We start from the raw sequence: 27,689 nt of genomic DNA on the forward strand, positions 1-27,689 counted from the left end.
CTGAGGAATCGAACCCAGGGCCTTATGCATACAAGGCTACCACTCTACCACTTCCCAGCCCCACATAATTATTTTTTTATAGTGTTAAGGACTGAACTCAAGGCCTCACATACTAGGAAAGCACTCTACCTCTAAGCTACATCCCCAACTCTGTTGGGGATCTTAAAATTCCTAAACATCTAAATACCACTCCAAGTGAAAAGGTGTCCAATGCCAACTTGTTTGTTGTTGGTGATGGTGATTGTAGGACCTGAACTCTGGGCCTTGGCACTGTCCCTCAATTCTTCTGCTCAAGGGTAGCACTCTACCACTTGAGCCACAGTGCCACTTCTGGCTTTTCCTGCTTATGTGGTGCTGAGGAATCGAAACCAGGGCCTCATGCATGCAAGGCAAGCACTCTACCACTGAGCCACCTTCCCAGCCCTCAATGACAATTTTTTTTAACAAAGTAAACTTTGAGAAATATATCTTGCCCATAAATGTTAAAAGTCTGAGATTCTGTTCCCAGGTAAAGGAAATACTATATTAAAATTTTCTAATCACTAAAACTCAACAGTGTTTGTTTTCCTATACAAATACCATTTGCTACAACAACAAAACTTATAAGCAAATAATCGGTGAACAAGAGCTGTACAAATCTAGCTCATGGACACAACTTCCTTAACAGAAGCCAGGCTTGGCACAGTCTGTGACTGCACTTGACAATTTCTCACCCATCTTGTTGTAGAACTGGTACACTTTCTTGATCCCGTGTCCTCTAACTTTTCTCCACACAGATGTGTATTCTGGCCCTTTTTTGAAGCTTCTGTCTCATCAGTGAATACTCAACAAATGCTGTGGTGAAGAACAAAATCAATACAAACCAAACTTCATTGCCACAACAAATTATGTATTTGTATTGAGCCAAGGAGACCTTAAAGTGTTGCATATCCTTAACAGTGAAGACTTGTCAAACATTTCTACCCACTCTGAGAAACGCACAATGATTAGGAAAGTCTTGTACATACATACTTCAAATCTCAGCCATGTACACATTGGGATAAGGTAAAGAATAGCAATCTAAGACTTTGCAATTTCATAAATTAGTCCTCAATAAATTGTACAAAATATCCATTTTAATAAAAGAATTTGTTTTCAAAAAAACAGGTATTTAATTATTACTCCCACCCCACAAGAACTCACATGAAATAAAACAAAATAGAAAAAGAGAAAAAGTCAAACAAGCAGAAAAGTCGATTTCCAGCATTTGAGTTACTTCTGGACTCTCTTTCTGGTTCTTGAACCTTAAAAATCAAAGAAATTTAAATAACCAATCATTAATTGATAAAAGCAAGAGAACAGCAATACAAACACTGTTAGACAGTTATTAATATTTTAAGACACTAATTGACTGATGGGAGCATGTTACAATCCTAAAACTGTTAGCAAACTGTGTCCATTATTCTAATACACAAAAGTATAAACTTACAAACTCTACTCCTAACCTTAACTGCTAGCTCTTCCACTGGTAAAATACTGAAACACCAATATACACTGCTACTGAACTACTTCCTTCAATTTCATTACTACAAAAATTTCAATCACTAGCGCCAAATATCAACTGTGGCTACAAGCATTTATTCTTTGGGAGATACTGAGGTCACACTTGGTATGAAAAGCAAGTACTTTTATTCTAAAATGAGCTGCTTTTTAAAAGCCTATTTCTTTTTTTCTAGAATTTTTTTTATTGTGAAAATACCATACAGAGGGATTATATGGGCAAGATAATGAGTACATTTCTTATCAAGCATTGTTGCCTCCTCCTTTGTTTCCCCTTCCTATCCCTTCCCATCTCCCCTCACCCTGCCCACCACCCCGCCCCCGCTAAAGTTGTAAAGTTCATTTTTCAACATAACGACTTGTACATCTCATTGTTGCAATGGGTCCTAGGCATCAGAGCACCGAGGTATGTTAAAAAGGAAGTCTCTTTCACTAGAAAATCACAGCTGGTCCTGGTCTAAGGCTACTATAAATAGCTCCTATCCAACTTTTCCAGGGTTGGAATTATTAAGGGATTCTCAGTGTGTGTGTGGGGGGGGGGGGAGATGTTTCTTCCTCACCAAAGAGGCTACTCAACCCCCCCTCCCCCACCTATGCATCTCCGCCTGACCACACTGCCTAGTGCAGGCCCACCAGTGTGGCCATTTTGCTCCCTTGAGCTGTGGCTGTGAGCTGGGTTCTCTCTCCAGGAAGCAGCTGGGCACCACAGCAATGGGCATCCTGGCCGGCTGTTAAGTGACAAACACAAGAACAACAAAGAGCCAGCATTTTTCCTGTGAAAGTCACATACCATGTCACACAACTGACATATGTATAATACTAAATACTTTTTAGTTGCTTTCTGATAATGGGTTTAAATTGTTACTTAATTGGATGATCAGTTTAAAAATGAACATTTCTTTTTATTTTCAAGTTATAGTTTCAATTTAATTGTGAAACAGTTCAAATTTTAAATTCCTGCCATTCAAAACATATGCTATGGATGACGTAACAATCTGAGGTTTCTCTTTAATTTCTGTGATAAGCTATTAAAAATAAGCATAGTGGATTTTTAGCATTTTATCTGGAGAATTTTGAAGTTAATTCTGCACAGAAAAATTTTTAAATGGTGTTTTAGATTGGTGTCATGGGATATCACAAACCAAGGTCAAAAAGAGATCTTCTTACTGTATCAGCCTTTCAAATACCAAGGCCATCCACACACAACAAAGAGCACTAATTCAAACAGCACCATAATCCCCTCACTTGGCATTTTGCTCTTAAATACTGCTGTTTATTCCCAAATCTAGACTGAATGTTTCCCACTGTAATTCCAAGTGCTGAAATCACGTGGACCTAGGACATACCCAGGAATAAGTACCCTAAAAACTGCACTACCTGCATCAATCCAACATTCCCCCAATATCAATGCCAGTTGCTTCAAGAAAAACTACTGTCTTGTCTCTTTAGATTCAAATAGCCATGTTCATAAAATACTACTACTGCTGATGAGTCCAATCATAAAACTAGTGCAGAAGATTTGATGGTTGAAAAATAAGCTACACAAGGCTGTGACATTCCTCTCTGATGTTTAAAATGCGAGAAGTGGGGGTGGGAGATTTCCTGGTGCAGTGCCCTAATGTGTGTGTCACACAGAATGCAGAAGATGTCCAAACCCACAGGACTTCAAAATGAACTCCAACAAGAAGTCTCCATTTCAGGAACCAGAGTATACCAGCCATAAATATCATGACTACACTAACTAATTTTTAGTACAATTCTGAAATATTGGGATGGTTTCAAGTGCCAGAATATGCGTGATTTTTTTTAAGACTAATCATTTTCTGAGGGAGAAAAATTACTTGCAGCAAATAACCAAATTTTCTCAATTGGTAAAAATTATGCCTTGCATAAAAATAAAAGGATTAGAGGCCTCTGTTCTTCCCGAACACCCCCCCATCACCCCTCTCTTTCTCTGAGAAAACCTACACAATACACATGGGGAAAGCTTTCAGAATATGTTCCCACACAATAGACCCCCAGCTATTCAAAATGAGTTTAGGTGTATCAAGAAAATTATACACGTTTTTACAATGGTCTAAATAGATATTAAAGGAAAGTTGCTCCATCTTGCTAGGCACAGCATTCTGAAAGATCACACAGTGAGAAAAATCTCTCACCATATTGTAAACCATAAACTGTGTTTGAAAATAAAATTGTTAATGAAGAAACTGACATTTCTAAAGCTGTTGTTAGAGGTAACCATTCTTGAAATACATTTATGACATGAAATCTTAGAGCTCTCAACCACAAAATGCACTAAATTGCATTACATATGTCATAAAAATTAAAAACTCTAAATGTAGTACCAAGCCTGCTCCTTCAAATTACTTTAAGCTGCTGAATCTATAAAATATATATGGATTTGTATTTTAAAATATATATAATTATATACTTTTTCATGCAAATCCTTTTTTCCCTTTTTTTTTTGCTAGAAACAATAACATTTTACCATTTGGGGAAATATTTCCCTTTTATGAATGTTTTGATGTCAGATACCTTAACTGGCTTGTACTTTAGGGGGACCAAAAGAACTACAATGGAATTTTTTGGGTTTTTTCTGTCATGGGGCTTGAACTCGGGGCCTGGGTGCTGTCCCTAAGCTCTTTTGCTCAAGGCTAGTGCTCTACCACCTTGAACCACAGCGTCACTTCCAGTTTTCTGGTGGTTAACTGAAGACGAGTATCACAGGGAACTTTCCTGCCCAGGCTGGCTTTGAACCACGATCTGAGGATCTCAGCCTCCTAAGAAGCTAGGATTACAGGTGTGAGCCACCAGGGCCTGGCTAGGGAAATATTTTTTTAATCTAAACAAAGAAACTCAGATTCTATATGAATAATGAGAAATTGATTTACTTATCTTAAAAATACAATATCAAAAATCTGAATTGTTCTCCTTCAGTTATCTCTAGTCTCTTTCCTCATTAATAAAATAACAAAAATCCTATTCTGACATGAGGAACTATTAGCAAGAAGAATTCATGTTAAAATTTTAGGCACTAGAAACATTTCCCATAGTTAAAACTAGATTTAAGCTCACTCATCGATCTGAAGCTCTGGTGCTCATTAAGCAAAGTTCAGGTAGCACGTGACCTGCAGTCACTGAAGAGAGCATAAGACTTCCTGGTTCAAAGCTTGAGACCTGTCTTTAAGAGCTAGGGCCCAACATCAGCCTAACAATTCAGGGCCTTTCCTAAACTGAAACTGCTACTCGTAAAATTCAAGGGACTTCTTTTAAAGCAAGAGTATCACTCTAATAGATGCTCCTGCATTTTTTCCCCCTTTTTGGTGCTGGTACCAGTGACTGCACTCAGGGCCATGAGCTCTTACTCAGCCTTCTTGCACAGGCTGGTGGTACTCTATTACTTGAACCATACCCTGCAGTCTGACACGGCTGGTTAATTGGAGATGGGAGTCTCAGATTGTTCTGACCAGCTGGCTTTGAACCATGATCTTCCAAATCTCAGTCTCCTAAAGTGACTAGGATTACAGGAGTGAGCTCCTTAATTTGTCCCCACTCACTGTCATAGCTGCTGCTGCTAGCCTCTGGCTGAGACATGCTTCCATGTATTGCTCCTCGGGAGTCCTCACTTCCTAGTAACAAAATGAACAAGACAGGGGAGGAGGAAATAAAAAACCAAAACAGTAGCAAATGGATTGACAGCAGCAGAAAAAAAGAGGGGGACGACTTCAAAACTTTGGACCTCCAGAGGAAAGGCCTCTGCGGGCATCCTAAGGATTCTGAGCAAATGAACATAAACATAATGATGTCCTATCCATAATAGATAATGTAGAAAATGTTCATCAGCTCAGGACAAAGATCACTACCTTTGAGATTCCAGTACTTCGCTTTCCTCACACACACATCAGGCCACTGTCAAAAAGGAAGGGCATGCAGGATTGGCCTGGCTCACAAAGGCATTCACGCTATACTAAAATTTCTACCAAAACTTAAGTCTTCTCACTGAAAATCAAAAACTGCATCAGGACCAACAAAAGACATGGAGGTATGGAGGAGAGGTCTTAAAAAAGGGAAAGCAAAGGAAGGGGTGACATTGTCCAAAAATAGAAATGTACCTGACTTGGTAACTCCCTCTGTACAACACCTTAATAATAATAAAAAATTATATTAAAAAAAAAGATGATGTGGGCAGAACTACATCTCTCCATGGAGTGAAGGAGTGAAGGAAAACATCTCATTGGACTGGTACACACTGACTAATTGTGCCACTTGCTAACATGTATGGTCTTTGCTACATTCATTTCTACAACTACTACTCCATAGGAAGTACCTTCTGCACCTGCTGATAAGCCACCTAAGAAACAACTTCACTTCAAGAGTTTTGAGAAGTGTCGAGTCCAAGCTTTACCCCCTTGCCTCCTGACTTGTGAAGAGAAGAGCTGTTAGATAGACTTCACGGGGAAAGATCAGGCAACTCAGGCAAGCGGAAGCTCACAGATACTGACTAACTTCACTACATCCTTCAAGTTAGGTGGACAAATGTGAGGGAGTGCAGAGCTACTGCCTAAGAATTCTCTACCTCTCTCCCTGTCACAATGGCACTGACATTTAAGTAGTTAGGGTCTCAGGTTCCACATCTGCACAGTGAGGGCAGCTCCCCATCCCCAACTTCATGACTGCTGTGAAGAGGAAACCACAGAGTATTTACAGAAGATATCCCAGCACATACTATGCAGATATAAGCTCTATTTGTGATATTTATAGTAAACTCAAAGTACAATGAACCCAATGGTTACCTCCTCATCTAGTGGGAGAAAATGCAAATCTGTACCAACATGCGGAAGAAGTTAGGCAAAAGTGCTCAACTTACGGGTCTGGATGGCCTCCTCTGTCTGTGTGCTTGAGCATTCCATATCTTCAACACTGGAAGCTGTGCTTTCATCTTTCTTTCGCTTCTTATGGATAAAAATTTAAAAGACAAAGAGAGAGAGAGAGAGGAGATATGGTCTGATAGTCAAAGAAATAAATACACAAATAACATACACTGGTATACATATGAATATGTCTAAATAGGGCTGTGACAAAACATAGGAAGAATATCCCCAACTTCAATATCATGGTTTGTGAGGAAGAAATGGGAGTGGAACAAAACAGAAGAGAACTTCTAGCTACATATGTAGTCAGTCTGAATTTTGAGTGTTTTACTGATGATCAAGTCTAACTTCATCACTAAAAGCTACATCAGCTGTTGCTGATCACATTGCTGATCAGAGCAACTATCCACAATTGGGGAGGGGGTGGGGGAAAGGAGAGGGGACAGGAGAACTACTTGAGAAATAACACATGCTCTGCCTCACATACACAACCTAACAGTGCTGGTAAAGTCCTCCTCAATAATAAGCAAGGACACATTTCTAACCAATGTTTCTCTTCTACATTACATTTTACTAAATGTTTAAGTAAGAGGGCTACAAACTTTACAGTAAATGAATAACCATCAAAGTATAACACGCTCCTAAAACCTTAAAAAGCATGTGGATTTCCCACCATTCTCTTCGGCCACTCCTCTTCCTATTTATCTTCCCAGCTAGGTATTTTGGGAGACAGTGATGATATCCTGTCACTTTTCCTTCTTCCCAAAGGTGCATGAATCTGTTTTTTATTAAATCCTGTCGCTATAACATACACTACCGAATCCAGTCCAAAGTCAAATTATGTAATGTTTGTCTAAGCACAGAAGGACACTCATAACAAACGTAAAATTTCTGTATTTGTAATAACTTTATCCCATGCTGTTTCAAATTTCAATGTGCAAAAATCCAAAGTTTAATTTATAACTTATCTCATTTTGCTAAAGTAAGTAGAGATAATTTAGGAAACAATCTGTCTCAAATTTCACAGGATCACAATGCAGCAAGGATGTCCCATTTGTATTTCCTAACAATGGACACATTAGAGAATGTGTCCAATGTATGAGAATGTTGCTTGCTCTGACCAGTCTGTGATAACTCTAAAGGAAGATGAACCTGCTGACAACTGCTATGGTCCCTGATGGCGGACATGGGCCCTGTTCCTTAGAGAACTGTACAAGAAGGCTGTACAGTCTGTGCAAGCGCCATTATCTTAAAGCCCTCAAATGGTCAGAACTATTATTATCTATACATCACAATCCTAAATGCCTAAGGTGACTGTGGAAAGATCAGGACTCAGAGAAACCCACCATGCTCTGAAAGAAAAGGTTTTACATATTCAAAACTTAATAACCCTAAGTAACTTTAAAAGGGATTCATTTAACGGATTTGTGTATGAAGGTATTGTTTCTCAATCATAGCTATAAGAGTCACTACAACTTCACATAACTGATAGGAGAGGGGAAAGTGCCTTCCATCTTTCTTTTCCAAAGTGTTGCTTCATGATTACCATCTAAACCCTGCTGGGCTGAACAGATTGGTTCGATAATTACATACAATAACTGCAGTGGGCAGGTAACCCTCAGCTGGCACAGGGCAGCTCCCCTGTGAGAACTTCCATATGCAAACTGCACTGATGGAGTGCATTAGGTACATCTTTCCTGCCGGTGCGCAGGCCTGATTAACGCCAGCCAAGACTCCAAGGTTAGCATGTCAGCAGATTTGTGATGCATTAGGCAGGAATAAACACAGACACTTTTGTTCGTTCAGACCAAAATTAAGGAGGAATATTTCAGTCCTGTATCGCTTTCCATACAGGAGAGAATGCATTTTCTAGGTTTTGGAGGGCAAGTTTTTAAATGCTCATTATAAAAGGAGCTATCCAATATTTTGTACCAAGGAACCTAGTGCATTCATCTTGTTTTCAAGCTTATTTAATAAGAAGGAGCTTTCTTAATCTTCATGCAGGTAAATTACACGGTAATGAAAATCAGACAGTATTCAGCCAACAAAGAAACACCTGTGCTTTAAACAGCATGTATTAGAGAAAAGCAGCGATTACATTAATCCACACTACAACCAGGTAGCTCGGGCCCAACTTTTCTGACAACATATGTAGTTTGGATAGAAAGGGCCAATATTTCTAAAGATCGCCAATTAAAAAACAAAGCAAAACCCTTGAAGTTTAATAGAATCTAAGTATGGCATTCATTTTGTAAGGTAATGAGGAAAATTCCAAACAGTGTTTACAAGCTTCCATCCAGCATCTCCAAATGCTTCCTTTTAATTAGCAGCGTCCTTAGGTTTCAGATAGTTCATGTGTCCTTCCCTTTTAACTGAAAATGGCTTCACAAAGTAACTATGCCAATCTCTGATTTTGTCACATTCTCTCCTAGTGCGCACAGGAGCCTTTATCTGCACTTATAAACAAAAGCAAAATATTGCATGACAAAAAAACAACATAAAATACACTTAGAATTGGCTCTCCTTTCACCTGAGAACAACTAAATTACCTTCCAAAATTAGGTTTATTTCAAAGGGCATTAGTATATATTTTACACTTTGTACTTTTCAAGTGTGCAGATCTGCTAGATTAAAATTTAATTAGCAGCTTCTCACTCCCAATTTAGGAACAGGAAGACATATCAGCTAGATGAATATGGACTGATAATTTACTTATATTGTCAACACTGACTGGAGACCAGTAAAGCCGTTTCAATGCAGAAAAAGAGTAAAAATATTCAGAGGTAAAACCGAAGACTGATTTTCAGTTTCCCAAGTCCAGCCTCCAAATATTACCTTTAAGAAACACCAGGCCGATGCATGGTCTCCAAACTGAGCACTCGTAGGAACGGTTCCCTCCCCCTTATTACAAAAGGCATTCAGAGAATATCCAACCTAACTTTCAAATGTATGGTGTCACGTATGTGCCAAAGAACCTTGAGTAGAAATGCCTGACTGCCCCATCAGTGAACCTTAGTTACCTGATTAGACATCACCATACAAATGTATATTATTTTCAAAGTAATTGTACTCTAACTAAATGCATTGGTTACATGAATCACATGGGACAAAAGAAAAGTCCAACACATCTTCTTTGAAGGGAAAATACAATATTTAAAAATGTTGGCGGGAACGCAGAAGGCCAGTGAGAATGAGCTCAGCATTTCTCAGTTAGCTATGAAGGCAAAGCTCCTTGTTCTCCACAGCCTTCCTTCCCCACACACTTGTGCTGCCTCCCCTTTAGTAGGACCATCATTTCCCAGTTGTATTTCTATTCTGATGTGCTCTCTAAGTGGTGTAGTGCACAGGTGTGTATAGTACACGCAGAGGTGTGGACTTCCTGGAGACTAGTTTCATTCCCTCCTTACTGTGCATGTTCTTCAGGGCAAGGACAGCGGTTGTCCTTTTTCTAACCTCTGAGGAACATAACTGAATAACATGAAATTATCTGTGGATCTGCACCCACAGAGCAATTATCCCACTACAGTTATAATAGTGCAGAGCAGTTTTGGTATCTTACCTTCAAGTGACTCAAAAACTGTGTAGTATTTGAATGGGTACTAAATAATTACAGATATATTTAAGAAAATGTAGGAACAGTGAGAGGAAGAAGAAAAGGATGGAAATGGGCAAGGAGATGAGTGATATGTTCTGCTACAATGCACTAAAGCACTTGCATTCTTTCAAATGAGCTCAGTGATGAAGACTGCAATGAGAATAAGGGATGCTGGAAAGAACGTCCTTCCACCGTGGGGCAGCTCTGACCTCTGCCCAAACAGGCATAGGAAGACTGCCACATGCGTTACTAAGCATGTACGATGTGCCCAGCACTGAGCCAGGCTTCATTCCCAACCATGACACACACAGTGAAGCTTCTATAAAAATTAAACATATATGCTCGATTTCTACACCTGTTTGTCCTTTTGTAAAAGCTGTTGAAAGAAATTCTTTCAGTGCCCTTAAGAACTCTTAGGTAAATACAATATATACATGGCTTTAGTCAATACTTTATTTTGTTATTTGTTTTAATTTAATTTAGATCTTTCACTTGTCAATATTTTTAAGTTACCTACTCTGGAGATAGGAAGATGAAGAGAAAGTATTACTAAAGTAATTCTGTTAAGTATTAACAATTCTGGGGGGAAAGTTTAGCAAAATGTTTAAATACCAAGTCTGGAATGCCAATTCTTTACTAGATTAATTTGTTCCAGTATTACAATATCTTGAAGAATTACTAATTCACTCTAAGAATCTCATCTATGTGTACCAAAAATTAACATTAATCCATACAATATGCCAAGAATTATGAAGGCACTTGTCATGTCACAATATACAAACAGAAGAGCCCTGGTTGAGTGACTATCAGAATAAAAGCACTGTTTTCATAAAAGTAGCAGAATGTGTGGACACACTTGTTTAAGAACGCATCTGTGTCCTCCAGTTTGGCCTGCTACGGAATCAGAGGAAGAGCTACACAGGAGCCTTCCTGTCACTCATCCTCTTCCTAAGAAAACGGCTAATGGGCAGATGACCTGAGAAACAAGGTAGGCCCTGGCCACACATCTACAGGAAGACTACTCCCATGGGAACTTCATCTCATCAACCTTTCAGAGACTAATAACTATTGCACCTCTGAAACAACACATCCAATTTCTTTTCATCCATAGCCTTTTGTGATTCTATCATTCACATCACACAAGTGAACCAGCAGTCATTTACCAAGCTGAAAGACTTCCAGAGATCCAATGCATTAAATATCTAGAAGACTAGTATGTCAGAGTATTCTCTACGATGTCAGAATAAGTATGACATCTCTCATTCATGCTTTCCTCAGAGGGCTTTAGCTCTTGCACCATTAGTGTCAAAAACTTTTAGCAAAGCTAACATGTTTTAAGGACAATTGGTGGGGAGATGCAAACGGGTAGCTAGCTATGCCTTAATTGCCATTAAATTTATCCCTAAAATCACTAGATTTTTTTAAAGTATCTTTAATTTCTCTGAGAAAAATCATTATTTGAATGTGTATTGAGCTGCATGACCCTGGAACATTTCCACCTTGTATCACGTATGAATGCCTCAAAGCATGCACAAAGTCATCTTAAAGTCCTCACAAAATTCCAAGTACTACATACATGTTTAATAATAACCTAAAGTTAGCTGGGCACTAGTGGCTCACGCCTGTAATCCTAGCTACTCAGGAGACTGAGATCTGAGGATCATGGTTCAAAGCCAGCCCAGGCAGAAAAGTCCGTGAGATCTTATCGCCAATAAACCACTAGAAAACTGGAAATGGCACTGTGGCTCAAGCAGTAGAGCGCTTGCTTTGAGCTGAAGAATGCAGGGACAGCGCCCAAGCCCAGAGTTCAAGCCCCACAACAGACCAAATAATAACAACAACAACCACCTAAAGTGTAAAATGCCGGTATCTTACCACCAGAACAAAAGTCTTCTAAAGAACTTTCAAAGAAAAATGAGAAATATAGACTTTTTGAAAGCTGTAACACTGGAAACTAAGGCGGATAAACAGGTCAATGAAAACAAACCCTTCTAGTCTTGCAGGTTTGGACTCAAGCCACACATGAGCAAGTTTCTTATAAAACATAGCAGTCTATGTTGGAATTACTGCCAACAGAGGGACAGATTTTCATTCAGAATATCTACATCCACAAAACACTTTATTAGTTAGCACAAAGGCAAAAAAGAGCAGCCACAAATTTAGTGGTCAGGGGCCTTCTGCTTTATGTTACCTGTTATACTTTATCAATGGGCAGTTTCTGAGGTAAAAGTACAAATTCATGATGCTACATCTGGAGCTTTTATTCCACAGGAGTCGCTATCCTGACATCCATTAGGAAATTAGCTTCCAATTATTCACAATCCTTTACTACTAAAAACACTCTACAACATATATGTTCACCAAGCAGAACACAAGCCAGGCAGTATTCACATCTGCCTGGCTGGATTTTAAGGATATACTATCTTACTTCTAAAGAAAGTAGTAAGAGATTCAAATAAAAACATTGTATATCTTATTTTCTTGTATCAAACCCCAGGAAAATGAGAAAACCTAAGTCATGGCTGAAATAATAGCACCAGTAATAATGCTGTAGTTGCCATTTACTTACTACTCACATGCTATACGTCTGCCACTGCTTCAAGCACCTTGTACTTCCCTTTTAGCCCACCAAGCAATCTTAAAAGCAAGGTAGATTACATTATTATTTCCATACAAAGTCTTTATATTCGTGTCCTATTAAAAATAAAGGTACAGAAATATTTAACCTGGGGCTGGGAAGGTGGCTCAGTGGTAGAGCAGTTGCCTTGCATGCTCGAGGCCCTGGGTTCGATTCCTCAGCACCACATAAGAAAAAAGAAAAAAGCCGGAAGTGGTGCTGTGGCTCAAGTGGTAGAGCGCTAGCTTTGAGCTGAAGAGCTGAGGGACAGCGCCCAGGCCCAGAGTTCAGGCCCCACAACCGGACCCAAAAAAAGAAAAAGAAATATTTAACCTTCTCTAAGTCAGAACTGTGATATCACAGAAAGCTGGACTCATCTAATTGTGAGTACCTTATAAACATGGCCTTTCATTACTTTACCAAATCAATTTCTCTAAGTATCATTCAAGGCATTTATACCATACCATATTTCCTCCTCCTACAGGCAAGGTACTTACAAAGATCCAAATAGGATATGTGTGCACCACTGCCCACACACAAAAATTGGTCTTAGGTTGCTAAATGCTACCATTCAAGTCTAAAATGCCTAATATCTTCTATGCCTCTTTGAAAAGACTGTTTTCTACTTACAAGTTAGAATTCAGATGCTCATATTTTGATTGGCTCTGTTGGCCAACTATGTCTGCATGATGGCCTTAGCTAGGAAATTTTAAAACCTCCTAGGGCCTGCCCACTCCCCCACACCTCCTCTACACGGCCTTTTATTGTCCATAGTTGGGAATCAACTGGGGTCTGCTAGCATGTACCTCCTGAGCTTTCTCTCCAGCTTGTGCTTTATTTCTATGAGTAGTGCAGTACAGGTGGTGGGAGGTCGGAAAGCTCCTAGAGGGCCCTCATACGCAGGCCCTGTCACAGGATACTGACAGGCTCCCAAGTGCAGTTTCGCTTTACCAACCAGCCTGCTTTCAGTTACACGGACGGTAAAAAAAAAAAACTTTCCTTTCCCCTTGTTCTATCTCCCTCCTGACCCCCCCACCCCCCCATTCCTCTATGTGAAGGAACTCAAGAATGTCTTCACTGCTCCAGGCAAGGTCATCCCGCTCTCTCTATTCTCTCAGACCCTGAGAGTAAAGGAACATTTAGGACAGCAAGGAAGGCAACCCTGGAGCCTGACACCTCCACATCAGGGAAAGAGAGGGGACAGGAGATCACCATCCTCCCGAAGTCTGGAAGCCCAGGCTCCTGGGAGCCACGACTGCAGCTTTTCAGATAGTAGTTCATGTTTTTAAAAGCGATGGTCTTCATTTTGCCTGGCAAGATTCATAAACTCTTCCTTTTTTTCTCCAAATCCTTATTCTTATTATTTGTGAACTGTCATTGAGTTCAACAGATGGAACTTCCCCACATCAGGATGACATCTAGTCTTATAAAAATCTGCATTAGAATGACCTGACGGATTGTGTTAAAAGCACCTCACAGACTAGACAAAAGAACAGAAGAATCAGGGAGTCCTGACATCCAGAAAAGAAATCCAGCCATCTGGCCACAAGTCTCTCATCCACTAAAATCACTGGCAGGAGGCATCTGTAATGCAAACATCAACTAATGGTAACAGGCGGTCCATCTTGGGCTAAAGAACAAAGACTGGCAAATTCTAAAGGAAGTTACAGAATCAAAAAACAAAAAAACCCCGATACACACCAAAATAGTCATTCTTTAAAAAAAAATCATAATTACCATTCTCTGGGCTGGGATGTAGCTCAGTGGCAAAGCGCTTGCCTAGCAAGTGCAACGTCCTGGGTTCGATCCCCAGTACCAAAAAAAAGAAAAGACAAAAAAAATACTGTTAAAAAAATCATAATTATCATTCTCAAAGAAAATTAAGAGGCTGTCATACCAGTGAAACAAGAAAAAGCTAATGTATCAAGAAAATAATCAATCCCTTAAACTATGACTGAAAAGTAGAATATAGTGATCCCTCACCTATCACAGGAGTTACCTTCCAGAGACTCCTACAAGAGGAGAAAGTCCATCAAATAGCAGCATTAATCATCCCTCGATATACTGCGGTTCACTTATTGCTACTTCACAGATTTTCACCTGTCATAGAGGTCTCTGGAATATAAATGCTATGATTGGTGAGGAATCGCTATTTTCATTGTTTTTTTGTTTTTTTTAAACTACGATGCGGTGAACCCGCAGTAAGTGAACCATGATATAATGAGGGACAACTGTAGATGAAAGCCGATGAACCAGAATCCACATTATAACCAGCACCATGCTAAGGTTGGAAAACTCAAGTTCACAGAAAACTTAGGAGCTGTGAGGAAGAGAAGTCGGCTTTCAGAGTTCAGAGAGCATTGCGGGAGTTCCAGAGGAAGAGAATGTAGATGGGGGGAAAGGAAGGACTCATGAATAGAAGATGAAATTTTCAAGGGTTGAAGATAGGCATTAAATGTTTACACATGGAGTGACCACTGAGTACCAGGAAGGATGAATGAGGGTCACGAGCAAAGTAAAATAAATCACTGTGAAATGGGAATACCAGGATAAAGGGAAAAGCAAGAAGCTTCAAGAATGGAAAAGACACAAATCTAGTTATTTTTTTTTAAAAAAAAAGGACACCCTGTTGGTTTTGACTGGATATTCATATAAACTTTTTAAAGAGATGAGTGATAGAGCTAACCCTTATCTGTAAGTTTTGAATTTATATTGTTTCATCCCATGTACAAAACCATTTTTTTCCTACAAAAAAAAAAAAAAGAACAAAACACAATAGGGCTGGGGACATGGGTCAAGTAGTAAAGCGCTTGTCTAAAAAAGCACAAGGTCTTAGGTTCAATCCCCAGCACCAGAAATGGAAATACAATAAAGGTGGATGCTAGAAGATGACTTGGCTGTTAAGAACAGGAACTGTTACAGTTAATAACCCTATATTTCTCTGTAGTAGAACAAAAGATAGCCTATTTCAACTTTCCAGGACTCAGAAAGTTTACCATTCCCAGTTCTCTTCAAAAAAAAAAAAAGTTACTTGAACTTATACTCTTAAAATTTAATCCAGTAAAAAGGAAAGCTAACAAGAATAGTAACAAAATATCAGTTTCTCATTAAGTATAAGTAATTGATACATAGTGCATAAAACAAAAACAAAAACAACTAGAATTGAAGTCTTACTGACTGTAACATGAGATGCTCTGGGTGTTGCTGAGCTGTTGTCTCTTGTGGGAAAAGATACAAGGGCCTAATTAGCTCAAAATGTTCACACACAAACAAGTTAAAATAAAAAAATTAAAAAGAGGAGCAGTTAGGGTATAAGATTTCACCGTTTCACACTCTACTCCCCAAGCCCACCAAAACCTTTAGAAACGAGTGGCAAATAAGCATGAAAAGCCAGCTTGGTATGGCTCCACACCACCAGCCTCCACGGTGTTGGCCAATAAGGCTGGAAGCCATTTCCAGGAAACACCATGGCTGCCATTTACCACCAAACCACAATGGGAAGAAGTCTGTAAGGAAACACTGCTCAGAATTTTTTTACAGTTATCCCAATTAGAAGGTATAAACAAGGTAGCTTGGAAAATTAAGGTCTGAAAAGTCCTTGGAACAGGAGGCCCCTCAAGATCCCCACAGAAACCCACCAAGAGCAAGACCTGACATTTTGTCTCTTCCTGCAGAGAATAAGCCTAAACAGAGGGGGCAGAATAATGGAACCCATTCAGGATTAGGTATTTTCAACAATCAGAAGGGAATTACCAGAACAGATGACAAAAAAGAAAATAAATAAGAAACACATAAAAGAGCTAAAACTATGTGAAAGAAAACAATGAAGCCTTTCTTTCTCTGTGGATTAACTAACAATACCTCAAATCAATCACTCAAATTTCTGACTCTTCTAGTTCCGAAGAGAAGGGAAATGAGAAAAAACATCTTCTGCCCTATTGCTCACCAGATCCTCTGCTAATACTCACACCTTTAGGCAACTAAAATCAACAGACAATATCAAGCCCACAAGTCCGAATTATGAGGAAATCAGAACAGTTCAAAGGATGTGGAAGCCCAATATTCACGTGTAGATAAAGCTCAACATGAATGAGAATAAGAGGAAAAGTATGTCAACAAGTTAAAATACAAAAAGAGAAAACAAAGGGAATATTAATAGCATAAAAAGCTGGGTGTGGTGATATGTATTTATAACGACAGCAATTGGCAACAGCCTGGGCCTTTAAAAAGCCAGTTCAAGACCAGCCTAGACAAGGCTTGTCTCAAAAAAAAAAAAAAAAGTGTGTACATACATATATACATCTAAAAACTCTATTCTGAAAGAAAATATGGTTCTTCAGAAAGAAAGGTGAGGGGGAGAAGGTGAAGTAAGGAGGTCATGTCTGGCCAGCACCATATTGGCCACGTGGTGGATGGCAGGGTCTGGCATCTTGTCTTCATGCGGGTGGGGGAGGGGGGTGGAAAGGAGGGGAGGAGAGGAACCCCTCCCACCACCTTCACCTGCCTCCCAGGTAATGGGCATGCCTGGACCCCTGGAGGCAGGTGCAGGCACTTGGCTGATAGGTTACTGAATCTGTCAGCCTAGTGCCTAGAACTGGGAATTTCCTGAGGATCTGCTCCTGCTCCCACCTATTTAGGCTCGGACTCGCCTAGCTGCCAGAACTCCATGCCACCTGTGTCTCTGTGATCGTGTCCTGTGTCCTGTGTCCTGGCTCATCTCCAGTCAACATGGCGTCCCAATTCAGCTCTCCATTGGAGCTGAATTGGCTTATTGGTATTGTTCTTATTATTTCTTTCCTTTTTAGTATGTTATATGTACTTGCATGCTGCAGGCCTTTATAACAACTGGCAGCCTGCAGCCTGTTAACTATATAATAAAGACTCCAATATTCTATATTTTAAAATGTGGCTTCTGGGATGATTTACCTTACAACAAAGGAAAAAGAAAGGTAACTTTGGGGTAATCACAGAAAAAGAAAAGAGAAGAAAGGAAACAAGAAACAAGAGGACCAATTACACCATTTTACTAACACAAAAAGCACCACTACAACTGAACTAAGTGAAAGAACATGGAAATGGAGAGAGGAGTAGACCATGTTTATGGAAAAGGATATTATAAAGGTGTTGCTTCCTCCCAAATTGGTCTACTGAATCAGCAAAATCTCAAGAATACTTCTGTGGACGTTATATGTTATAGACTGTGATAGACAATTTGCTCCAGGAAAGTTAGAATGAACTTGTGACTTTAAATGAGCATCATTATTCCACAATACTGTGAAATTCCGGAAATTATGTAATCACTTAATCACAATCAAAAAAAAAAAAAAAAAAGAACCTCGGGGAAGGTAGGGAGGGAAGGAATGGTAGGGAGAAAACAATGGAGGGGGAACAATGTTCAAGAGGAAGTGTACTCATTACCTTGCTCATGTAACTGTAACCCTCTGTATAGTATCTTTACAATAAAAAAAAAAGAATACTTCTGTGGAAATTAATAGTCTGGCTTTAAGATTTAAATGTAAACTCAAAGGAGCCAAGAAGGGCAAAGACAATCTTAAGGCAATGTTGGAGGACTTACATGGGTCAGAGAGAACAATGAAGCCCAGTGGCATTAGTGCGAGGATTGATGCATACCAGGCTGATGGACAGAACAATGTGTCAGGAAACAAACGTATTTACCCTGCAATCCTGTGGGTACATTATGGTCTTCTCAACATATGGCCCAGATTAACCAGATATCCAACATAGCTACACCATGCATAATTTATCTACTTCTGTGAAATAATGTGAAGGTCTTCATGATCTTGATCTTGAGGCTGGAAAATTTTCCCCTAAATACAATATAAAAGCATTAGCCATAAACTATAAGACTGACCAATTCAGCTCCACTAAAAGAACTTCTATCAATAGACACTATATTAAAAGATTTATCACAGACTGGAAGGTGGAAATGTGCAGCACACATACTCAAACTCTGGCAAATCAAAAGGAAGGTGATAACATTAGGAAGAGAGAGAAAAAGAGAAAAGAGAGAGAGAGAGAGACTCGTGTGTATCTGTGTGTGTGTTGTGTGTGTTGTGTATGTATGTGTGTGTGAGAGAGAGAGAGAGACTGTGAGCACGTGAGCGCTATTATTGGAGCTTGAACTTGAGGCCTTGTGGGTGATTAATTGGAGGTAAGGGTTTGACAAACTTGTCTGGCCAGGTTGGCTTCAAACCACAATCCTCACATGTCAGCCACATGAGTAGCTAGGATTATAGGGATGAACCACCAGCACCTGGCTCCACAAATTATATCAAATGGGCAAAAAAAACTGAAATGCAAAAATATAAAGGAATAAAGTAATATAAAGTAATAAATATAAAATGTAAAGTAATAAAATTAAACTCAATAAGGCCACTAGGCATACAAAAAGGTCCCTCACAACAATATTCTTCAATGAAATCAAACCACTGACTCACGCCTACAATCCTAACTACTCAGGAGGCTGAGATCTCAGGTTCTCAGTTGGAAGCCAGCCCAGGCAGCAAACTCCAAGACTTCCATCTCCAATTAACCAGTAAAAAGCTAGACTAGAGGTATGGCTAAAGCAGTAGAGTACAAACCAGGAGCTAAAAAGCCCAGTGAGAGCATAAGGTCCTGAGTTCAATCCCCACTATTGGCAACACACACACACACAAAACAAATCAGTGCACATACACTAAAATAGGTAAAATGAAACATAATGTAATGTCTAGTATCCATGATTGGCGGTAACTGCTGGTGGGTTGAATATAAACTGAGAGGGCAGCTTTGGAGACGTGTTCAGAAGCCGAATATAACCATACCAAGGCAACCTAGTCTGAAATGAACATGCTTCCTGACAAGAGATTCCAATAATATTCTTCAGAGCTGTAACAAGCAATAAGATTGAAGAAGTAATAAAAAGTCTCCCAACAAAGAAAAGCCCAGAGCCAAATGGATTCATGGCTGAATACTACCAGACCTTCAGAGAACACCAATCGCCACAAACTCTCCCGTGAAACAGAAAAAGAAGGAACGCTGCCGAGATCGTTCAGTAAAGCCAGTATTACCCTCATTCCAAGACCAGAAGCCAGAAAAAGAGAATAGATTAATCTCGTGAGGAATACCGATGCAAAAATTTACAATAAATTTCTGGCAAATGGCTGGGTACCAGGAACTCACACTTGTCATCCTAGCTACTCAGGAGGCTGAGATCTGAGAAATGCAGTTCAAAGCCAGCCCAGGCAGAAAGTCCTCGTTACTCTTATCTTCAATCAACTACCAAGAAGCCAGAAGTAGAGCTGTGGCTCAAGTGGTAGAGAGCCAGCCTTAAGCAAAACAGCTCAGGGTCAATGTCCAGGCCCCAAGCTGGCACACATGCATGCATGCACACATACACACAAACACACACAATCATTGAAAATAGAATTCAACATTAAAAAAATTAATCATAGGCCATGATCAAGTCAGTTTCATCCTTGGGATGAGTTCAGACATCCCCTCCAGGCCACATGGTATGTCATAAACCGTGTGCAACGCCATCCCCTGGGAGACAGGAGGAAGCTGCCCACCAGAACAGCCACAGTCGCTCATTCAATTCTGTGCCCGGTTCCAGGCTCAGTGCCAGCAGACAATTATTTAACTATGGGAAGTAATTTTGTTCAGGAAAATGTTGGCTAGTCCAGTCAGCAAATATAACTGAGATAGATGATAGATAGATAGATAGATAGATAGATAGATAGATAGATAGATAGATAGATAGATAGATAGATAGATAGATAGATAGATAGAGACAGATATACATTATATACATACATCATTTTGTAGTGGGGGTAAAAAATAGAGAAGCAAAGAAGAGTATGTGCACATTACTGACAGGGCTAATACATAATAGGAAACTGCAAGGTACCCATAAAAACCACAGGACCACGCTCTAAAAACCCAAGACTTTCTATGGAGTTGTACAGGCAACTTAGTCAACACCCTAAAAGAAGATGGCTAATAGCAGTATCCGGTCTTACTTGGTGAGCTTCTTCCAGTAAACTAAGCTATTTTTAGCCAACATTACAGGGAAGAATTTTTTTTTCCTGGTCCTGGGGCTTGAACTCTGGACCTAGGCTCTGTCTCTGAGCTTCTTTTGCTCAAGGCTAGCACACTACTAGTTGAGCCACAGAACCAGTTTTAGTTTTTTCAGAGTAGTTTATTAGAGGTAAGAGTCACAGACTTTCCTGCCTTGATTGGCTTCGAATCGCAGTCCTCAGATCTCAGCCTCTTGAGTAGCTAGGATTATAGGCGTGAGCCACCAGCACCCAGCTAGGGAAGAATTGTAGTTCCAGAGACCTAGCTCAGACTAGTTACATAAATTAGAACTTCTGCATAACTATGCAATTTTAGTACACACTAAATCTATTGCATTGTAATGTCAAGATGGGGGGGGGGGCGGGTATTGTGAGTTTTTCCCTTCGGTGGTACTGGAATTTGAACTTAGGAAGGCCCTCACACTTGCTAAGCAGCCACCGTATCACTTGAAATAGCCACCCAAACCCAGCAACCCTTTGCTCTTTAGCTACTTTTCAAATATGGTGTCATGTTTTTTGCCTAGGCTAAGAACATGATCTTACCTGTGCTGACACTCACACCCAGCTTGTTGGTGAAGGGGAGTATAACTAACTTTTTGCCTGAGCTGGCCTCTAATTGCAATCCTCCTCATTTCTGCCTACCAGTTAAGTATTACAGGCTAAGTCGCCAGGATCTAGCTAACCCTGTTTTTTTTTTTTTTTTGGGGGGGGGAGGTCTGGTCGTGGGGCCTGAACTCTGGGCCTGGGCGCTGTCCCTCAGCTCTTCAGCTCAAGGCTAGCGCTCTACCACTTGAGCCACAGCACCACTTCCAGCTTTTTTCTTTTTGCTTATGTAGTGCTGAGGAATCAAACCCAGGGCTTCATGCATGGAAGGCAAGCACTCTACCACTGAGCCACCTTCCCAGCCCTAATCCTGTACTTTTTAAAGCAAGATTTATACTTAGTCTCTTTCTTCTCCAGCTTAAACATTTCCAAGGTTCTGTGCATCAAATAAAACTCTTTGGCTATTGAGCTAACAGTATTTCCAAGGGGGTATATTCCTATTTCACTTTAGTTTCCAAATATACAGCACCATAATGAAGCATGGTTGCAAACAATGGATAAAACTCTGCTTCTCTACTGTTGACCAATTCTTATAAATTCTACTATAAAGGATACCTCGTAGGAACATAAAAACATACATTGAGTTTATTAAACCTATCCCTTTCCAGAAAAGACTTCAGCCTAGTAACTATACAGTTTGTAACTTAAGACTTCAAAAGGAGAAAAGGAACAGGGAGAAAATGCAGCTTCCTGGTAACCAGAGGAGGGGAAAGCTATTATAAACTTTGCTCTTTTAAAAACATAGGTTCACTTAGGGGAAGAATTCAGTTATAACACCACTGAACAACTAATATACTATTATCAAAACAAGTATCAGTAAGTGGAAACAATTGGGGGGGCAGTGAGCAAAGGGGCAGTACACAATGGATAGCAGAATGATGAGCAAATGCAGTCATCATATTCAATGGACATAATGTAAACACTGAACTACTACTTGAGGGCAGAGATGGGAAAAAGGTGTAGGAGAAAAATGAATGATATGACATTAACCAAGAAACACTATACTTATGGAATTGTAGCCCCTTTGTACAACTACTTTAAAATAATACCAGGAAAAAAAAAAGGCAGCATACTAGTTTCTCAAAGAGCAAAAGTCTTTTCCTTAAAGCTATATCATCAGCAGAGCCCTGCTTTAAAAGTTAGTCTGGCCCAATTACTTTACATTGCAAACAAAAGAAAGAAAAATTAACAATATTCATCTCACTTCAGTTGTAGAGCTATCAAGCAGTTTCATGGCCTTACCACAACCTAATCTGAATTTTAATTAACTTCTTTTTACTACAAAGTTTAGACTTGTGTCAGCAGTGAGTACACAAAAAAAAGTCAACTGAGCCTCCCTACGTTGCAACCTTTTCTTTTGCTTTAAGTGAAGCTGTATCCAGATGACCCCACAGGATATTCCCAGCTTCAGGAGCCATCAGGACGAATAGAAGTCCAGGGCCACAGAGGGAAACTCTGTGGCAGCTTAAACTCTGGTGTAATGTAAGCCAGCCTGCAGAAGCCAGGCTCACCCCAGCGTTGTAGGGACAAAGACAGGGATTTCCAGAGAGTAGGGTACTTTGGACAAGCTCCTTCTGCAGGAGAAATCTTGACTCCACAGTCAGTAAACTTCAGAGGAAACTAGCTGAAAATATTAATGCCAAGGAATCTGACAGAGCAGAAAGTGCACGCTGTCTGCTTCAGCCTGCATGCGAACAATAGGTTCGCTGCACACGGGCTCCACTTCTCTTCCTTTCAGTCCTGGATCTGGTTCCCAGCACACTTGCAAATGGCAAAAATGAACAGGTGCAATTGAGGACAAAACTTTAAAAAAACAATGTCTATGCAGCTGTGAGTGTCTAGATGACATTGTATAATGACATTACCATGAGACCAGATTTTCCTGATTCAATTTTGTGATACTAATCACCTTTGTCAGTTAAAGACAGGAATCTCTCTTAATAGGCTGCTCCTGATTTTAAAGATAAAAATCTGTTTTCCAGTCTTTTTCTCATAGTTTAAAATTATGAGAGATCCAATGAAACCTACTGAAATTTGCAGTAAATAGCAGAGTTAATAATTTCATGAAAAAGGTTTTTCTTTAACAAGATTTCCTGTCCCATATAAAACCGGCAGCTTATTTAGATGATAGCCAAGCAAATCACACCTGTAACCGAGCAGTCAGGAGGCAAGGGCAGGAAGATTGAAAGCTTGAGGCTAGCCTGGCTACAATAGTGAGACCTTGTCTTAAAATATGAAAAACAAAGAAAAGTCATTTTAGTTAAGAAAGGAAACCAGTAAATATAACTAATTATTTAAAAAATAATCAATAGTGCATGTAGAAGTTAATGCAACCTCTATAATCTAAATTCTAAGGTGCTCTCAGGAGTCCTAAACACTCTGAAACACTTCTAGCATTAAGGTCATCATTTTGATGACTTTGATGATCTTTGAGCTCTCCAACATTCACTTAAACAGCAAAATAATGTTCAAATGACAGAACAGACCAACAAAAAGACCAATTACATCTGCCCAGTTTGAAGAGGTCAAATATTACCACACCATCAACACAGAAAAACTGAGCTAAGATTGAGCCCAAGATATGACTAAGGGGGAAGATGCAGATAATCAGTTGGGTCAGGGTCAGCAAAATCCTTCTGCGGGCTTATCAGCATCACAAGGTACCATCCTAACACATATGCAGCTATGTATGTCCAGTAGTAGCCTATATAGTTATTTCCCACAAGCCTCTATACTTTGGCTACACTGTAAAAGGAGTTTGTCCTTGCAAGTGATAAATATTTCATTGTCAAACAATCTATTATTTTCATCACAGAGTTATTCTTGTACTTCACTATTAGCACAGGTTAACTTGTAAGAAGCACGAGGAGGATGTGAGAGTTCACCTTTGTCACTGCTTTGGATTTCAGTCCGCCATTCTCCACAGCACTCAGGTCCAGTTTACCATCATCCTTACTTCCTATGGCCTTTAGCCCTTGCAGAAGAATGTCACGTAAATTCTGATACAGAGGCTTCTCAGTGTAGTTCAGTAATTTCACAGTTTCCAGGTATTTAGCAATTTCACCTGAAAAATAACACCATCCTTTTCTAAACTGTAATCAAAATTTGATCTAGTTCTCCTACCTGTACAAACATAATTTATGACTACCATAAAATGAGAATGTGTGTGTACATCTTGTCAAGAAGAGTCTTTTGTTGCAATCACTTGTCCAATGAAAAGTATGTTTTTAATTTGGGAATTGACAGGTAAGCAAAATAAAAATAAATTTTGAAAAATTTTAGATAGACTGTAAAAACAAATGGTAATTGTGAAAGACAAAAAATATTTACTTAAGACAAATATCAAAAAGCACAAAAAGAACTAGAGTAGACTGGGAGTAGGATACTACTCTTGTTTTTCTTTTTAGTTTGTGCCAGTACTGAGGGTCGAGTCTCAGTCCCTTGAGCCCAAGCGCTATCCTGTAGTTTTTCCACTCAAGGCTGGTGATCTATCATCACTTGAGGCACAGCTCTACTTCCCACTACTGAGTTTTGAACTCAGGGTCTCACACTTGCCAAGCAGGTGCTATGCAGAACCCTAGCCCTTTAGGCTTTTTTCATTTTTTTTAAATATAGTCTCTCATTTATGCCCTAGCCAGCTTGGATGCTCTTGTTGATGTGTCCTACATAGTGGAGATGACAGGCATCTGTCACCATATGCAGCCTTTTCATTGGTTGAAATGAGGGAGGAGGGAGAATCTTTCAAACGTATTACCTGAGCTGGCCTCAAACCATGATCTTCCTGATCTTTGCTTCCCATGTTGTTAGGATTATAAGTGTGAGCCACCACACTGGGCTTAAAATAAAGATTTTTAAAATTAAATGTCCTTAAGTACAATGAACTGAACAACTGAATGAGTCTCACACAGCCACCCAACTGTGGAGTGGGAAGTGCCTCTTTGAGATACCCCAGTACAAAGTCTACATCTAAAACCACCAGAACTTGTGCATGAGACATATTTCATGGGCATCACACTTTTCTCCTCCCTACCCACATCTCAGTCTTTTCCTACCTGGCTTGTTTTTCTCAGGAAAACATTTATCCATCAAGCCTGCAATATCTTCTCTGTATCTGTTAAAAATGAAATAATCAAACATGGTATCATAGATTATCTAGTAACAGTAAATTGCACACTAAGTAGCATTGTATTATATCCCAAATATGATTTCAGATAGTCTTCTAAAATAAACTGAACCAACTCCAAAGAACCTTACTGTTTAACATGTAGTTTCTAATTTCTACATTGGTGTCAATTAAAGCTACTGTTCTGAGCTGGATATGGTGGTGCATACCTATAATTCTAGCACTTGGGAGGCTGAGGCGAAAGGATCTCAAGTTCTAGGAAAGCCTGGACTACAAAGCAGGACCCTTTCTCAAAACAAAAAACACATACAAATTTTAAAACAAAACATAAAAACACTACAGTTCCCGTCCAGAAATTCTGACTAAAACCATTTTCCCTAGCATAACTTATCCCCCTCCCCCACCAAAGTTTTAAGTTGTCCTTTACCTAATTTTGGAATCTCTAACATAGTTTGGATCTTTCAAATTATCCTCCCAAGGAAGATGGCCGCTAAGCCACTGGATCATGCAATAACCAAGTATTTCCAAATCACCACGTCGTGAAGGTGCTACAAATACAAAAGAAGATTAAGCACACTAAAAATCATTTTCAAGGTCCAAGTTAGGGTGTACATAAAGCAGCCAGTGAAGTGAAGCAGGCTACTCCAGGCTCTTTCAATCATCGTGTCAGCTCTTGCACTGAAAGAACTGAGCATTAGGCCTCATTACAACAAACTTATCTCCCACTAACGATCATCCAAACTCATAAACTTTAGGATCACAAACTCAGACTATTAATCTAGGAAGACAAACTTATGAAACTATGACACATGTAATATTGTGTTTGGAAAGTATAAATCCAACCAGCCTGCAATCATACATAAAAGTAATTGGATGTCCTGAGTACAGGTGGATGAACCTGCTCAGTCATCTTCAAGCAGGAGCATGGTGGGAGACACCCTGTTCCACAAAAGTGGGAGAATAGGCGGACACTGGTGGCTCACACCTGTCATCCCACGTACTCAGAAGACTGAGATCTGAGGATCATGGTTCAAAGCCAACCCAGGCAGGAAAGTCCGTGAGACTCTTATCTCCAATTAACCACAAGAAAACCGGAAGTGGTGCTATGGCTCAAGTGGTAGAGCACTAGCCTTGAGCTGAGGGACAGCACCCAGGCCCAGAGTTCAAGCCCCACAAACCACCAAAAAAAAAAAAAAAGAGAATAATCTCTATCCCCTTTCCCATTCCTACTTTGTCTCTTCCAATCCTTATCTATCTGCATCCATCAAGAATTGTGTAAGAACTCAGTGAAAACATTAGTAGGGTTTCTCATTCAAAAACTGTGGACATACCCACGCCATTGTGAGCATCGATGCTGGTGAATTCAATAGTGCCATCATGACATCTTTTGGGGTCTTCTTTGTATTCTTTATGAACTCCTTCTGGGCAGTAGCGATAAGCAAGGCCATAATCCACCAAGTACACCTATAAATTTCCAATATTCAAGACAATTTAAAGGCAAAGCCATTGTACGTGCTACTTTAAAATACAGAATTAAGGGCTGGGAAGGTGGCTCAGTGGTAGAGCGCTTGCCTTGCATGCCTGAGGCGCTGGGTTCGATTCCTCAGCACCACATAAGCAAAAAGAAAAAAGCCAGAAGTGGTGCTGTGCCTCAAGTGGTAGACTGCTAGCCTTGAGCTGAAGAGCTGAGGGACAGCGCCCAGGCCCAGAGTTCAGGCCCACAACCGGACCCAAAATAAATAAATAAATAAAATATAGAATTAAATATTATTTGGGGGTCAATTCACCTACAGAGGCAAACACTCCAAATGAGTGAAATGCAAAATGCACACAATAATTTTTTTAAAAATCATTTCATTTACTTAAGGAGATCTAAGTCAGAAACTTGCACATGCTTGATCTCCTACAATTCTACTGATCTACAAAACCAGCCCAGGAATCTGTTTTGACTAAAAATATTAAATGACCATGTGACTATATTCTGGATAATATCATTTGATAATATCATTTGATACTCTTGATATACTTTTTTAGAGAAGTATATGATAAACTTATAATTAATCTTGTCTTGTTGAGCAAGGCTCATAGAGCTTTCACTTTCTCACAAGGTCTAATACAAAAGTGAACACAAGGGGCTGGGAAGGTGGCTCAGAGGTTAAAGTGCTTGCCTTGCATGCCTGAGGCCCTGGGTTCGATTCCTCAGCACCACATAAGCAAAAACAAAAAAGCCGGAAGTGGCGCTGTGGCTCAAGTGGTAGAG

General features: G+C 39.7%; 1 protein-coding gene across 1 annotated transcript in view; it reads right to left on the reverse strand.

Moving 5' to 3' along the window:
* Positions 1 to 1,071: 1,071 nt before the first annotated feature.
* Positions 1,072 to 27,689, reverse strand: part of Vrk1 (vaccinia related kinase 1) — a 56,568-nt gene continuing 29,950 nt past the window's right edge. The window contains exons 8-13 of the mRNA XM_013017597.1: positions 26,761 to 26,893; positions 25,857 to 25,977; positions 25,359 to 25,417; positions 24,192 to 24,370; positions 6,410 to 6,494; positions 1,072 to 1,283 (exon numbers count right to left, since the gene is read on the reverse strand). Of these exons, the coding sequence (XP_012873051.1) occupies positions 1,252 to 1,283; positions 6,410 to 6,494; positions 24,192 to 24,370; positions 25,359 to 25,417; positions 25,857 to 25,977; positions 26,761 to 26,893 (609 nt within the window). The 3' untranslated portion in view covers positions 1,072 to 1,251. The remainder of the gene's footprint in view (positions 1,284 to 6,409; positions 6,495 to 24,191; positions 24,371 to 25,358; positions 25,418 to 25,856; positions 25,978 to 26,760; positions 26,894 to 27,689) is intronic.

The sequence above is a fragment of the Dipodomys ordii genome, unplaced genomic scaffold (assembly GCF_000151885.1).
Source record: "Dipodomys ordii isolate 6190 unplaced genomic scaffold, Dord_2.0 Scaffold2, whole genome shotgun sequence".
NCBI classification, from domain to species: Eukaryota; Metazoa; Chordata; class Mammalia; order Rodentia; family Heteromyidae; genus Dipodomys; species Dipodomys ordii.